Raw genomic sequence first — 15,161 nt, forward strand, 5'->3', positions numbered from 1 at the left:
AGACACGTATGACCTCTCTTCGAACGAATCAATCGGGACGATAACTCTAGTCTCTGATTTGTTTTTATCTAACAACGAGAGCGGCTGTCAGACGCTGGAGTCATTTCTAGTTGCTTTAAAATTATTACAATCCACCGACAGAGTGTCTCAGCCAGGTGAACTCCTGGAAACAAAAACTGATACGCAATCAGGATCGAGTCTGAAAATCAAGGATAGCAGGCAACAGAAAATTTCTAATGTTATGGCGAATTTATCAGCTGAAATATGCGATGCAAGTAATAATCTTGGTGAGGCTTTCATTTGCGAATAGTTTCTGGTTACATAGCTTATAAATTCATCTCGATTTTACGGTTGAAATAGCCTCGATGTAATCCTGATATTTTATTCCAGCAAAATTAAGATTCGCGGAGATAAATACAGCGAATAAACGAGACAATTTGAACGGCACTCGGTACGTTTCATGTCCTCAAAAATTATTCCCACAATCAGGAGGTGTCAGCGAACCGCGCGAATCATTCGAGAGCGGTTCCAAATTGCTTCCATCGCACGACATGCCAACTAAAGAGGAAACGGTTCAAAATTTCGAGAAAAAACAAAGCAGTCTTCCAATCGATTTCAATTCGAATTGTCCAATTTGTAGTTCTCAGAAAAAATCGTCGACAAGGTAGGTGATGACGTCACGGTCGTATGTTTAACTGTAAATATTTCCTCGATCATCTGGCTTCAGGTATGCGGTGCCAACATGTATCGTGATGGGGACTGGCCCTGATCCGAAAGAAAACGAAAAAGATCCGTGGAACCGGGTCATGGAACGCGCCAAGGTTCAGCGCCGGTTCGAAGAATGGAATGCCTCGACATTATCGGAGATGAAGGCATCTCCTCCGAATGTTTACTTAAAATCCTTCCAGAACAAGCAGAGCTCGACTTCGATTGACCGAGCAACAGAAGCCAAAGAGTCTGCGGCTGAAGGGTGTCGGGTGCAATGTAAAAGCAATTCGTCTCAATCCACCTGTACCCTACAAAATTCTACAGCGATACGTAACAAGGTATGTTTATGATTCATTGGAAACTGTTGCACTGATCGCATAACTGCACGTGCACCATCGGACATTGTCGACTGCATGTATCACCAGCCGAGTTGCGCAATCTGTTAATCATTTACCGTATCAAGGTGATGTAATTGTAGGGTATATATATGTATATAATTATATGTGCAGGTACCTGCAGAACGGTTATTCATAGATATTTATAGGTGTGTGCTATGTTTCATCCATCGAAGGCCTTGCATTCGTTCTTAACCGTGATTATGAGTGTTAATTTCTATGCCTGCGTGCAATCTTGTTATTCTTTATTCTCGGCTCCCTTCTGTTTTTCAACTCGAAGCTCGGTGCGATAGCTGAAGTCAACACGCTCGTTAATCTCCGGGATTAAGTGAGAATCAACGATGGTAGTATGTAATGTTCGGAGAAAATATCGAGGAAAGCATTGCAAAAACTGTTGAATTTCCCCTTAATTACAAGCTTGCCGCTTTAATTTTCAAATCGTTTGATTGGCTCTCGTTTATCTGTCTATGGTTGCATATTGACTCGAGTCAATCACTGCTATACCGATGATAAATGCAGCTTTGCCTTTTGCTTTCACTTCTAACAATAAATTAAGAAATTTCACCTCCAACAAAGATGCTGCGTCGCGACGCCAGATGCTTGCACGCCTCGTGACGTCACCGACAACCGTACGGCTGAATTGCAAGGAGCCATAAAATTTGTGCCATTCGGTATGTATTCACTTTTGAAAATCCTCACGTCAGCATCTTTGTTTGAAAGCTCCGCCCTCGTTTCTCGGTGATTGTTTTGAAAACTCTGGGAACCTCCTTCGGTGATGAGTGCGATGTGTCCAATGTGATAAATGCTCGCTGCACGCATCAATTTGCGTGCCATTTAATTTCTATATTTAGTTACTACGCTTTCGACGACTGCATCTCGGAATTTTTTATGCTCCAGACTCCTTCTCTCCCGATCCAATATGAATCACCACGCGGCCCACTGTTTTCTTCTGCAGTCTTGCGCTCTACGAACCTTTCGGATTTTCCTTCGCTGAACATACCGAGATCGCGATCGTCGAGAAGAAATCGAAAATCGCTGGCCACCTCGAACATGTCCAATCGTTTGTTGTACATTATCTCTGAAAAAGCCGAGCTGAGGCACCAAATGCCCGTCAAAGTACCAGCCGCTAATTTCTTCACTTGATAACGGAAAGACCAACCGAAATACGTGTTCCTACTAATAATTTTCTAGATAAATAAAGTTTAAAAATAGTATAAGGTAAACGATGTAGAAGAACCTGTCATTACTGTATAATGTATATTTTTTGAAAGTAATTTAAGTAAACGCATGAACGTTGAACAAGGTGTGCAATGTCTGTTAAACATTCGAAAAATTCGAAGTTGTATTACGTGCGTGTCATTTTATTGTCACACTTCCTACGTCTGAAATAAAAGAAAAAGTCAAGTTCGAAATGCGCTACAAATTTTTTGATGCAACGAGTTGTTCCAGTTTCGTTTAAACTCTTTTATTACACTCACTGTGCCAAATTCAGTCGCCAGTGCATGACTAACGAACTATGTCACGCCACACTGTCGTTCATGTGCAAGTCTTTTACAAGCACAGAATTCGCTTGAGTAGAAGATTTTTTCATTTCGTTCTGGTGGATCTGTTCCTTGCGTTTCTTTACCAACCTGTCGTGTACCCTCTTCATCTCCAATATTTCCTTCATCTCTTCCTTGTCTGCCTCCTGTAACAACAATATGTATTTCATTTAATTTTTGCGATGTTTGTATTTTGGTAGATATTATGCACGGCGAAAATAAAATGGCTTACGGATTGGTTCAATCTGAGAACCAGAGCTCTTCGTCCATCGGACATCGGTTGGGAATAGTCCATTAATTTTTTCAGTCTTTCGGTGGGACTCACGCCTCTCTCAACGACCAAAACTATTCTGGCCCACTGCGGGAAAGATTAATACAAATTTAATGAAAATACAGTCTAGTATGTAAATTCGTTGGATCAGGGCTAGAGACATTAATTAAATAAATCAAATTGTCAAGTTACGCTGGCGCCTCGTTAACGACGTACGATTATATTATCTAACCCACGAGGATACAGTTACTGGCTAGACGTACATGTGTTTTATGGTTAAATTAGCAGTTAGTCAATATTTAAGATTCGCTTGGGGAATTATATCGCACCAACGAATTACTAACTTAGGCTAATTCGACTATGTCATCAATTGAATCAAGATGGTTTGTCATAATAAATTCACGGAAACACATCTCTCTAGTCGCTTTTAGCAACCGTTTTAAAGCTCGTGTATCCAGATACATAAAATAACGCATCGAAACGGACAAATCCACCATCGCGTACCTGCCTTTGCCACTCATTCCGGGTCTCAGCGATTTTTTGGTAAGTGTTGCCCATCATGGCGATTAACATGTTGACCAATAAGATCGCTACAATGGCCATGTACACGACGAAAAGACACTGAAATGAAACGAAACTGTTCACGAATCTCAAAGATCACTTGAATATCGTACGTGGGACGTGAAAGACGATACCTTAGCTTCTGTTTTATGGTGAGTGTTCTCAAAAGCACCGTAATAATCTCCGAAATTGGTCATGCTCATCAGAAACATGGCCATTATACTTTCCATCGGAGAAGGTACAGGATTGTCAGGTTCCGTACCATTTTTGTTGAAGGAAAGAAAGATTATATAATAAGCTGAAAAACGTCAAGTTTTATTCAGAGTTTTTCTACGACACAGTGTCAAAATTACGTCCAAAAATTCTCAGGCTCTACTGTCCATCAATTTTGATATGGTAGATGCTTTTCCTGTTAGGTTGAATTGCACGAAGAAAGATGCGAATTTGAGCAACAGGTGGTGATATTCAAGCTTTGTTACGTGACAACACCGGCCGCGCGGTCTTTCGCTGACATCATCGCGTGCCTCATAATCAATATTAGGACCAAATGAGTTCTGACCAGAGTCAGGAACAGTGGCATTGTCCCTGCAAATAGAGCGTGGGCAAGAAAGTCGACATGTCAACATTAGAGCGTGGGAAGTTGTCAATGTTAAGGACACAAACCAACGTAATTTATTCCACTACGAACAATCCCAGATGCGGTATATAAAAGGAAAAGAGATTGTGAACCCGACTCGACGGCGGACGGGAGTTGATCCGAACGAAAAATCAAGGTGGGATATTCTACCTTGCGAAAATCCCATAACGAAGACCATGTATATCGATACGAATCTCAAAAGGTCACCCATGATCATTCTGTATATCATGACGACGAAGGGACCGACGGTCTTGAAGCCTCTGCAGAAGAACAAGAAGTACGGTGCCAGGGTCAGCATCACGACAACAGCCAGCATGTCTTCAACCTCGTCGGCACAAGTCAGCCTCAAAATTGGAAAAGAGAGCAGAATGGCGCACGCGAATAGGAACATGACCCGGGACGGTGCGGTCATCTGTTAAACAAAAGTTTTCGATCCGACTTCACCATACTTGTGACTCGTAAATCTCGCCAACCGCGATGAAAACAACGTTTCTCTTACGGCCCGCCGTCATTTCTCCAGCGAACTGACCAGGTTTTCTATAAACATATTAAGCCCGAGAAATCTCGCCTCTCGTAGCGCTGCCGCTATGTATAAAATCGCCCCGAGCTCCATCAGAATTTCGGCAACCAGTCGGACCTTCGCAGTACTTCCCGTCACGTCCATCAGCCTGCATTCGGTCGTCAATACGTTCCACCTACGACCGTGCACTCAGATTACTACCTATTTATATTTCTGACTTTGGCAGTACTCGTAATTATGCATTACCAGCTGTCTTCGTTCTCAACGTCCGAAGCTGAGATCGTCCAGTTTAAACCGAAGAAAGTCGTGTTTTCACTCAAAATGCTGTAGACGGCTGTAGACAGGTAGTCAAATCCAGTGGTCACATTTTCGCCAACAGTTGTGAAATTTTCATCCGAACGGGAACTGATCTCGGTCACGGTTGATTCCGTTGATGAAAGTCCTCTGAGCAGCAATGCGACGAGAATCTCTTCCAGTGACGAGGTGATGTTCAATGCTATTTGAGAACTCAGCCAGTTCACTGCGCCCGGTGATATGCTCACTAGCGATGTTATGTTCGAGGCAAGAGATGTCGTCAAATTTTTAGCCAGCTTCGAAATTTCCTCAACCGTTGACAGTGACAGCGGACTCGACGTGGGCGTCGCTTTGGTCACTGGTCCTGGTCTGAGGGTGAAGCTCACCAAGGAAATTAAAAAGTAGAAACAGAACAAGAAGTACTGCCGATAGAACCTGTAAATATCATTCAGTTGAATACATTAGGGTCAGTGTTGTATAGCATTGAATTCTTTCTCTCGTTTGAGAAGCGTTCGATTTTTGTCGAATCATGTGGAAATCTTAGGAATGAAGCGATGAGATCAACGTATCGTAAATAACGTCATAGTATCGAGGTGGAGTACACTCGAGACGAGCACGGTAGGCTTGTTTACAACATTCCATCGGTTTACCTTGATTTGACAAACGTGTTCCACTTTGCATTTAAAAGATCCACCAGCACGCCGTCCATCAGCTCCAAATGTTCATCTTTGTCCTAAAACCAACGACCAGTGATGAAATTATGTCTGTGCCGTAACGGCATATGTGTCCATTTCAGGCAAACTTACACCAAAGACGACCAAATTTAGCGCAGAATTGTTGCTAATCCTACCAGTGGCAATGTCTATGGTATCGATCAACGATAAAGGATAAGCTGCGCAAGTAATGCTGCCGATTTGCCAATATATCTCCCGTTCGATGTTTAAAATGTGGAAAAACATCTCGATGCGCGCCAATTTTGCAGCCAGAGTCAACGGTGTCAAAAATTGAACGTTTCTGATCGCTAGTGAGGCTCCCACTTCGTAGGCCATATCAAAGGTTGCCTAAACGTACGTACCGAATGTCACATAAGAGATCTCCAGACTCTAAACCAAACCATTCCAATTCGTACCACTCACAAGCTTTTGATAAATGACCAACATGTGTAGAACCGTGTTGCCGTTTGTGTCCTGCTTGTCGGGATCAGCACCACGTGCGAGCATCAAACGATAACATTCTTCCTGGCCCAGGCAGGCGGCAAAACTCAGCGGATACTCTCCCCAGTATACGTAACTGCGATGATAAAAAATGACCGTATAGTACGAGAAGAGCACCGCAAAACGAGTATATCTACCCTTTGTAATTCGTTTCCGGCGCAACGCAAACCCATTCATGCTCCACGCTGTCGGCTCTTGACGCTTTCTGATCCTCGGGGCACATGAAATTCCCAAAACATCTCTCGTGGACGTCTGCTCCACTGTCCAGTAAGAATTTCACCATCGCAGGATCCTCGTTCACGATTGCGATGTGCAATACGTTTTCACCTGGAATTGTTACCCGAACGATAAAGAAAATATGATTCTCGTTCGAACCTGCGTGCATCGTTGATCTTCTTCGAGTTCCTCAACCCACCATAGTACTCATCGCTGATGTAAATGTCGTTTATCAGCTTTGGATAGAACCTCAACAGACGTTTGGCCAAGTCGGCGTGAATCGCCGTTGCATTTAACATGCAGAGATGCAGAATGGTCTCTCCAACCGCGCCTCTTTCGCTCAAAGACCAACAGACTTCTCTGTACTTGCTTTTATCTAGGAATGAAATTCTACATGACCGAAGGTCCCGGGACCACTTGATGAAACAAAAAATGTACAATAAATGTGCGAACCTATTTTGTCCTCGTCGATCTCCTCGTCGCCAAGGTCTTTGTCGATGTCGTATTCACCCGGATTTTCCATGGCTCTCAGTACTGGTAACTGAAAATTTTTGAGGAGACTTGACGCTGTGACGAGAGTCGGAGCGGACTTTTTACGACACCCCGTATCCTACCATTTTATGTCTAGGTCGTTCCTTGTTCCGCAAGAGTACCAGTTTGCTGATCGGTATCCACTTCCCTCTGCCCTTGTTGTACAAAAAGGGCTCAACTTTGGTCCTCATCGCGTGGTCAAGCTCGGCAAATTGTTTCGTCTGAGCAGCTCTCTTCATCATGTCAACGAGTAGACCTCCGCCTGTATAATTACCGAGCAAATATTGGCGAAAATTGGAGGGTATTCATTACATGCTGGAAGCTAATAAACTGCTTGCAAATCGCCGGCTTACGGTACAGGAATTTCGGTACGTGCGTTGGCAATCGAAAGCGATAGTCGGACGTGCGTTGTTAAGCCGAATCAGAGGAGAGGAATGGGTAGTGGAACTAAATATTGATAATTACAGGCAGCCTGGCCAAAATAATATCTCTAATGGAACGCCGGTCAAATTACGTCACTGCTGCAAGCATTCCGGTATAATATATTATCTTGAGTCTGCAGACACTCGAACTGGTTAGCCGTTAGCACTTCACTTGCCGATTATGTATGGACGCCGACGCGCTTATGGCAGAGACGGTTAAAGAGATAGAGGCCGAAAAATTTCAGGAACGCCGGCTTTATTTTCGTACTCTTGCCGCGTATAGCTTCGCTCGTGTATAAATAGCGTAGTCCTAACATAATTTATCATTGCATTGTTACGTATGTTTCGTAAATATGGAAATGAGTTCAGGATTCCGTTACGAGTGCGAGTGTTTTAAACTCGCAGGGTTCGTAATAGTGACAGCCGAAACAAACGTGAGTGAATATCGTGTTCACTTCCGAAATTTACCGTAATATTCCCGCCGCATCTTAGTTGACCTCACTTTGCCATTCTCGCATTCATTTCTCACCTTGACTTAATTATTCGCCAAATTTTCCCAGAGATCGTTGACGAAGTATTTTTTCCAAATATCAAAATCGTGCGCTCACCTTTCAAATCTACCAACTTGTACAGCAAGATTGACGATGTGTCCGTCTGTTTCTTCACGCCACTCGTAACATTGCTCTCGGTGTTACCCATTTTACGTTATTCTTTTCGTCACAAGCCCGGAACCTCTTGTCATTTACGACCGAGTTACGCGGTAGAGTAAAGGGGCAGCATTCTGAAACTGACCTCACTCTCCTAACAATATTCGTTGCCATGGCACGGCTGGGCTATCGATTATCCAAAGTTATCTTCCAGAACCGTGAAACTACCTGTGAACACCGTTCAATTCTTGTAAGCTCCATTGCCTTTCGCATAAAATAAAAAAAAGTTATTGGTAATGGGAACTCAGGAGCCAAGAAACGACAAAATCCGGTAATTTGTTGGTAAATAGTAGAGAGTACAAATCGATTGTATGCCCTGAAAGTCCCAGGAGTTCTGCGGCGTTAGTCTTTTGCAACGGTAAAAAAATTTTATTACTTCCATTTTTCTTACTACTTTCAAGTGTTTTGCAATGATATGAAGATTTCTCGAGTTACTTGTACAAATACGGTGTCATTTACGAACTGTAATGTACTTCGAAATGTAAGGTATGGCAGAAAAGAGCGCAAAGGAAGTACGTTATTATTTACGCGAATGAGAGCCTAAAAACTTTGGTGAGGCTTCGGAAGACAAAGAGGGCGGAAAGGAAGTTGAAGAGCATAAGCATTTCGCCGAAATTAATAACGCGAAATAATAGTACGTATAAAATGTGGAAAAGGGTTCTTCACAATTTTTATTTGTATTGCAAGCAAATATAACACGCAGTACCCGGTGAATACGAATCAACTGATAACGTACCAGCAGCCTGTTAGTTTGCCACGGAAGTGACGTCACGGGAGTGATCATATAAATAAGCCATGACGCAACGAGTCAATTAACGGGTGTTACGCATTCAGGTACGAAAACACGACACCTACTGATGAAAAAATGTTCTCTCGAGGTGAAACCATGGATTTAAACCGCGACCATGTCTCGGTCGTAAACAGTCCGACTGTCGTTAAAAAGACTTGAACGACAACACCGGCAACCAAAGCAGGCGATCATTTACGCATAATACATAAGTTGTCGATCAGAAGAATTTGCTTCCTCTGATTCGTCATCGGTGTAATTGATCCGAAGATCGACGCAACAAGATCTTCAATTATACAGAAGACCTGCGACTAAAATCAATCGAGCATTTATACCTGAGAAGATTGACAAGGAAGGTATTCCGGGTCGCCATATCCGATTCGATGTCTTTTTCAATATGTTACGGTAGACTAAAAACTAAGTGATACGTACATTTTTTTTTATCTGCCATTGAACACTCTGTGCTGGTGAGACAACCTTCCAAATTAAGGCATGTCAAGGAGCGATTTGACAGTTTTTTCTTTTTTGTTTTTTTAAATTGAGAAAATTACATTTTTCATTTCTCGTTACGAGATAACGTTTACAGTTGGATTGATTATAAAATATTATGTTCTTGCGGACGAAACTATCAAATCGCCTTTTGACATGTGTTACTTTGGAGGGTGGTTTTACCCCATTAAAATGTTTAATCGCAGATAAAAAAAAAAATACGTGCTGCTTAGTTTTAGTCCACTATCTTCGGTATTTAGATAAAATACAGTTCTCCGGTTATTTAAACGTCGCGTAACACGTCGACCGCCACTCTGCCGGTGGTGGTGAGATTATTATTGCGGTTTCTTTTACGATCGACTTCTCTTTCAGCGTGACGCCATGGCTCGCTGAAACACTCTCGAAGCCGATAGACACAAGCGTTGAGAATATACAAAAGGTTCCAAATATTCAAACCGCGTATTGTGACGAACGCGACACGCGCAGGGTATATGAGTAATACTTCTAATGCGTTTGAAGCTGCATGACTACACATGCTGAATGTGATATTACGAAAGTCTTTTGACCTGACGCCTATTTGCAATCTGGACCATAGTCCTTAATTCGGCTGCGCATGCTTCCAAGGATATCGGCTACCTGCAGAGAATGGAAAGCCACGTCACCGCTCCAAAAAGCGTGCAGAATTTAGAGCAGGCCTGTCCGTAGACGGTAGCAAAAACTGTATTTTCGAGTTGACCGCCATACAGAATTTGTCAAAGTTGTCTGTGACGCGGTGAAAAGAGAAAAAAATGTGATCCGCGAGTACGCGTTGATGAGGAAAACATGTTTTCGGAGACACTCTTCGTTCACCAAGTCTGAAAGTCACTAGCCACTTTTGTGCGAGGTACACGTAACCAGAAATACTTGCCATCAATGACTTACGCAGTCGTCCAAGACGTTTGTTGGTACTGTTACTAGAGTCGCTTGTTCGCGGTTACCTGAAAGAATTTACTTACAGTCCACTGAGAGCCGCTGGAGACAATCGCTGGTCTGGCAAACCTGCAGCCATTCATCAGACTTGGCTTAAGAATGAATCGAGACAGGTATACAATTAATTCTTTCGACCTGGTGACTTACTTCACGCTATGCCGTGTCGAGCTTTTGGTGATGAAAGAGTGACGACGAAACCGCGACGAGTGAAGCGGGGCCGAATGTTCCATAATCGTCCCATTAAAATTCTCAGTTGCATTCACGTTACGCAAATATTCTTACGTCCCGAAAAAGCTTCCATTCGCCACTCGGTCGTTATTCGAACAGCTTTTAAAATTTTCAACGCGATGTAAATAACGATAAAAATACGTCCGTCCTCTCTATTATACCTATCAAGCGATCCTGAGTTTTACGACCAGTTGTGTCTCTTTTTCCTCCTTCAACTATGCCAATCTTTTATTTATTCATTCTTCCTCAAACTCCGCCGTTATTGTAATTGGTCTTCGACCGCTCAAACTCTCAGACTGCAGAAGTGATGGAATTGCTTTGTTTTATTCATCACCGAAATCTTAAAACAATACGCTTCTGTGTTACTTACACGTTGTAACGATGAATCGAAGCAGCGCAAGAGTTCATGATTATGATTATCTGCAGGACGTGATAAAAAATATTTCACAAACAAATCACGGCCGCAGGAAAAAGGTGTAAGCTTCGTTTTATTGCACTCATCAACCAGCCTTTGAATTGCGGTTTGAAATTCTTACATCTGGAATATCGGTAATAAAAGAAATATTATTTTGTCCTCATTTTTAAAACGTCATGCTACTAAGTATGTTTCATTTAAGTGAAGAAGATAATCAACTATGTGAAAAGGCGAAACCTGAGGGCCCAGGCCATCCTTTTTTCCTTTGACGATATTATTGTCTTGAAATTTCAGAATCCTCGATCAAGTTTTACCGGAAAAAAGGTCTTCTAACACCCTGCGGTAACTTGATAGTCTTATGTCAGTATTGAGGGACATTTCTGGTGTGATATCCAAGCTGCTAACAGCTTGCGGAGGAAACCAAATAAACCGACGACGCTCCGTATCCGTAAACAATATTATGATGTGTGGCTTAGATAGCAGAGCGAGGTGTGATTTGAAAATAGCTGCAACATAACTGCGCTGGAAAATCTTGCTCTGTAATTTGCGAGTATATAAACAAATATTCGCCGATATAAATTTTTAGTTTTGTTAAATCAGAGCCGAATCAAGAATACCAAACGGTCTCATAACGAATTAAAAATTATACGTGTTTCACCAGTTTTCTTGCTACAATATCTGGGCAGTCCTGCTGGTTTTCTGTCTTTAACACAAGAATGTGAAAACATACTCACAGACTGATGTATCACATAAATTGATGCAAATATTCTGGAATGAAATTCTTCAAGTCTTAACTTTCGACATCGGGAGCTTCCGAAAGAGCTTGATCAGTAGAAATCACATTCATTCTCGCGCAACGTTCATAAGCTTGAACACTACGTTGCGAACAGTCGGTTTTAACGACTCGTTAATTTCTTAACAGATTTTTCGATATCAACCTTCTCCTAATCAGGTCGTGATGCAAGCTGACCGCTTTATTCTGATCGTGGTAAAACCAGTGCAGCTATTCATAACGTTCGGTATTATGAAAGCACCGAAGCTACGAGGAAGTTATTCAGGCTAATCGGAGGATTGTTCTTACACCGAGTTAAAATTATTATCGGTGAGCCAGACTCACGTGTAGTATAAAATATAGAGGTAGGCTTACGTGCCTTGTTGTGTTCACGTTGAAGATCAGCTTCGCAATTTATCCACGCCAATACACCACTTCAAAAATATTTCACCCCCGACCCCCGGCAGCGTGATCAATCAGTTCCGGAATGGAGGATCTACACCGCGAAAAATCATATGATCGATCGTTTTGGTAAATAAAAAAATTATTCGGCTCGTTGCGCCAGGACGAATGTAATAAACTGAAACCAGAATACCAATCAGTGGTATCGTTACCGATGACTCACGTCGTAAGTTTTATTGACGAAAGAAAAAAAAGTCGCGTTCAACAACGGCGATAATTTGCTGACAGAAAGATAAATCGCCCGTGAAATTAACTTACTCTTCCGAATCATCGATTCAACGTGCTGAGTTTATGCATAAATATTAAGACCGAATTCATGCGGTGAAATATTGCAGGCAAATATTCGTACAGTCAATGATTATCGGCACGATTTACCGCGGAAATACTAAATGTCAGTTGATTTACGACAGCCGCTCGTCATATTCGTATAAAGAACCTCATATTCATCCTAAGATTGTAAAACTTTTTCGCTCTACGCGGTATTTAGGAATAAAAATAAAACACAGAGACGGCTCTTCACTCGGCCCAATATGTAAGCCCTACTTTATTGCCCTGGTATAAACGATCTCACTCAAGTAGTGACGGGTATTTACTGCGGAGAGCTTGAACGTCTCATTCAGACCTGAACACGTCGATGCCTTCGACAGGGGGGGATCTCGCATCGGAAGCTTCGGCATGTTTCGGACATCGAGGGAAATACGAAATCGTGATTTCGGCTGTAGATTATCCCCTGTAACGGAATACACATCGATACGAAGTGTTCTTTCGGGGATTTTCATCGGCAATGTTTATTAATCCTGATTTTTATTTGCCCACGATAAATCGTGGAATTGACTTAACGGTCGGATCTTCAGTCAACGAATCTCAAGTGATTTACGATCCGACAATTGTCGTAAGTGTTCCGTCGATACGCAGTTCACAGATTCATTAAAGAAATTGAGTAACGCGATACGAAGACGTTGAGTTAGGCCTTGTCGACTGGTCCGCAGTGTGGCAGTTTAGCTGGGAATAAAAATTCATGACATCGAAACGCTGGGTCTGCGACAGAGAGAATTTGTTTTATACGTTAGTTATGGCCGCGTATCCAATACGAAATGGGCTTTGCTGGCCCTGGGTTCGGGCGTTGCGTCATCCCGAGCACAAGGCCCAAGGCCCTTCGACTATCGGAGATGAAAATCGAGTCCCTCGCTCGCCGACGTTCGCCGCTATACCTGCCTTAGAATATTCCGAAAACAGGTGAGTCTTGACCATCGACATCTCGCCGAATAACCAGAAGACGAGTATCTCAGCGCGCTTCTTTCATCCTCATAAATCTTACGGCAAAAATAAATCGCCTTCGAAATTTTGTGTATGCATAGGATGCGAGGAGAAATAATGACCGTTCGCTTTGTGTATTCGGATGGTTGAAAACTTTTCCTCAAGTCTGGATGGGTTCGGTTTATACCTGAGCAGAGGATTGTTGCTATTACTTGCTTTGTTTTTTTCGTTAAAACGAGGAAAAAAATTAGCTGATATATCGCAAGAACGGATAGAGATAATATTTGATAAATCAAACCAAAATATTATCGTTCATTAAGACAAAAAGTGAATACGGATTTTCAGAGGTTCGGACGTCACTTCCAATTCTCGATACAAGTTTGTAGCGCTGAAACAACTTGACTCGCCATCGACGAACGATCTACGATTATGACGTACTGGTCCATAATTGTCCTTCTTTCGGAATGTCATGTTTCAATCGCATGACCGAAGATGTTTTGCCACCCACCGGTCTCACTTTCGATAAGGTCGAAGCAATTCGTCACAATTACATACGAACATTTTTTTTCTTTTTTCTTCTTCTTCTTGTCCATGTTTATTATGCCCGTGATAATATTGGGCAAGAATTAGAAACACAAGTAAAGCGGAAACAAGAAGAAAAGAAAAAAAACAATAAAACATACAGAGGTGAAACTAATTGTAGAAGTGTAAAAGAATAAATAAAAATAGAATAACAATACAGCGGAAGACGCGCATAGAGTAAAGTGAAGTTTGAACGATTACAGCGACGAATTTCGCCAAGCTGATAGAGAAATCAAAAATTTGCGCATTTCTCTAGGTGTAACGTATATCTTTTTGACAAAGCTAGTATCGAGTGTTTTACGTCGACGGAATACAGAGCGCAGACATGTGGCAGCCAGAACAACGGGCCGACTTTGCTGTTGCAAGAAAACCGACACTCATGGGATCCAGAGAGTTGGAACGGCGTGAATACTGCATGCCGAACACATGTGGCCAGGCATTGTCACCGACGTATAGAAATTAGTTCTGTAAGCCAGGAACCGAAGTCGCGGCCTCGAGGCATCGTTCACACAATGCGAGTAAGGTCAGGATATTAAATAGTAAAAAAGCTCAAACACCTCGTTTTCTCCCAAGCGTCTACGTAGTGGAGGATAATAACGTCGGAGCTTTGAGCTGTCGTAACTCGTAGGAGCGACAGAATTTGAACGGGTTTCGTTCCTCGTTTACGTGGAAAAAGCATTTTACGCTTGAATCTTTGAAGAGCTAGTGGTATCCGTCATCCGTGGACGTATTTTTTTTTTTTACACCTTCTTCCGCTCCCAAGCGATGTTTTTCTTCGCTTTCAGGCTCAACTCCACCGTAACTAACGAATTCAACCGTAATTTATCGGTGATTTGTGGACTGAGAAATTATTTCACGCCACACGTCGAGACTGCCCTACTATTTCGGTTGGTTTAATCATTCGGACCTTCCGCTGCCGAGAATGAGATTCCGATTTTAACCTTTCCAGTTGCGCGAGATTAATCGTCCACTTTATCAATCTTCTTCCAACAATAAAATATTTTCCATTCGAACGTATCATTTTTCGATTCGAATTAATGACTGCATCGAACAATAATATACATGTGTCGCGAGTGCTCAACTTTCTTGAACGCTGTGTGCTACCGAATTCTTCGTCCGTTTCATTACAAAGGAGTTTCGCAATTAATTGGGCAATTTTTAAAAATAGCCTCATCGCCGGCGA

At 42.3% G+C, this 15,161-nt stretch overlaps 1 protein-coding gene across 2 annotated transcripts; it reads right to left on the bottom strand.

The window, feature by feature from the left end:
• Positions 1-2,355: 2,355 nt before the first annotated feature.
• Positions 2,356-12,716, bottom strand: LOC124177453 (transient receptor potential cation channel subfamily V member 5). 2 transcript variants are annotated; one of them, XM_046559818.1, is made up of 17 exons: positions 12,053-12,716; positions 7,919-8,185; positions 6,972-7,150; positions 6,811-6,898; positions 6,557-6,733; positions 6,279-6,468; positions 6,064-6,217; positions 5,734-5,988; positions 5,578-5,660; positions 4,880-5,362; positions 4,643-4,808; positions 4,264-4,525; positions 3,611-3,774; positions 3,420-3,536; positions 2,877-3,002; positions 2,582-2,790; positions 2,356-2,485 (listed from the first exon to the last, which is right to left on the bottom strand). In XM_046559818.1, the coding sequence occupies exons 2-16, from the start codon at positions 8,007-8,009 to the stop codon at positions 2,623-2,625; spliced, it is 2,703 nt and encodes a 900-aa protein (XP_046415774.1). In that variant the 5' UTR covers positions 8,010-8,185; positions 12,053-12,716; the 3' UTR covers positions 2,356-2,485; positions 2,582-2,622. The 2 variants fall into 2 exon arrangements, 1 of the variants encoding a protein (XP_046415774.1); XR_006869612.1 differs by lacking the exon at positions 2,356-2,485 and having other exon boundaries at positions 2,746-2,790; positions 3,424-3,536.
• Between the last annotated feature and the right edge of the window lie 2,445 nt (positions 12,717-15,161).

This window comes from Neodiprion fabricii, chromosome 3 (assembly GCF_021155785.1).
Source record: "Neodiprion fabricii isolate iyNeoFabr1 chromosome 3, iyNeoFabr1.1, whole genome shotgun sequence".
NCBI classification, from domain to species: Eukaryota; Metazoa; Arthropoda; class Insecta; order Hymenoptera; family Diprionidae; genus Neodiprion; species Neodiprion fabricii.

Excerpts from the sequence above, each read along its gene's own strand:
- LOC124177453 (XM_046559818.1), bottom strand. The coding sequence starts at position 8,009 with ATGGGTAACACCGAGAGCAATGTTACGAGTGGCGTGAAGAAACAGACG. Across the intron at positions 4,809-4,879 it reads GTTGAGAACGAAGACAGCTG|GTGGAACGTATTGACGACCG; the intron begins GTAATGCATAAT and ends GCACGGTCGTAG. Across the intron at positions 3,775-4,263 it reads CGTTATGGGATTTTCGCAAG|CTTATTATATAATCTTTCTT; the intron begins GTAGAATATCCC and ends GACGTTTTTCAG.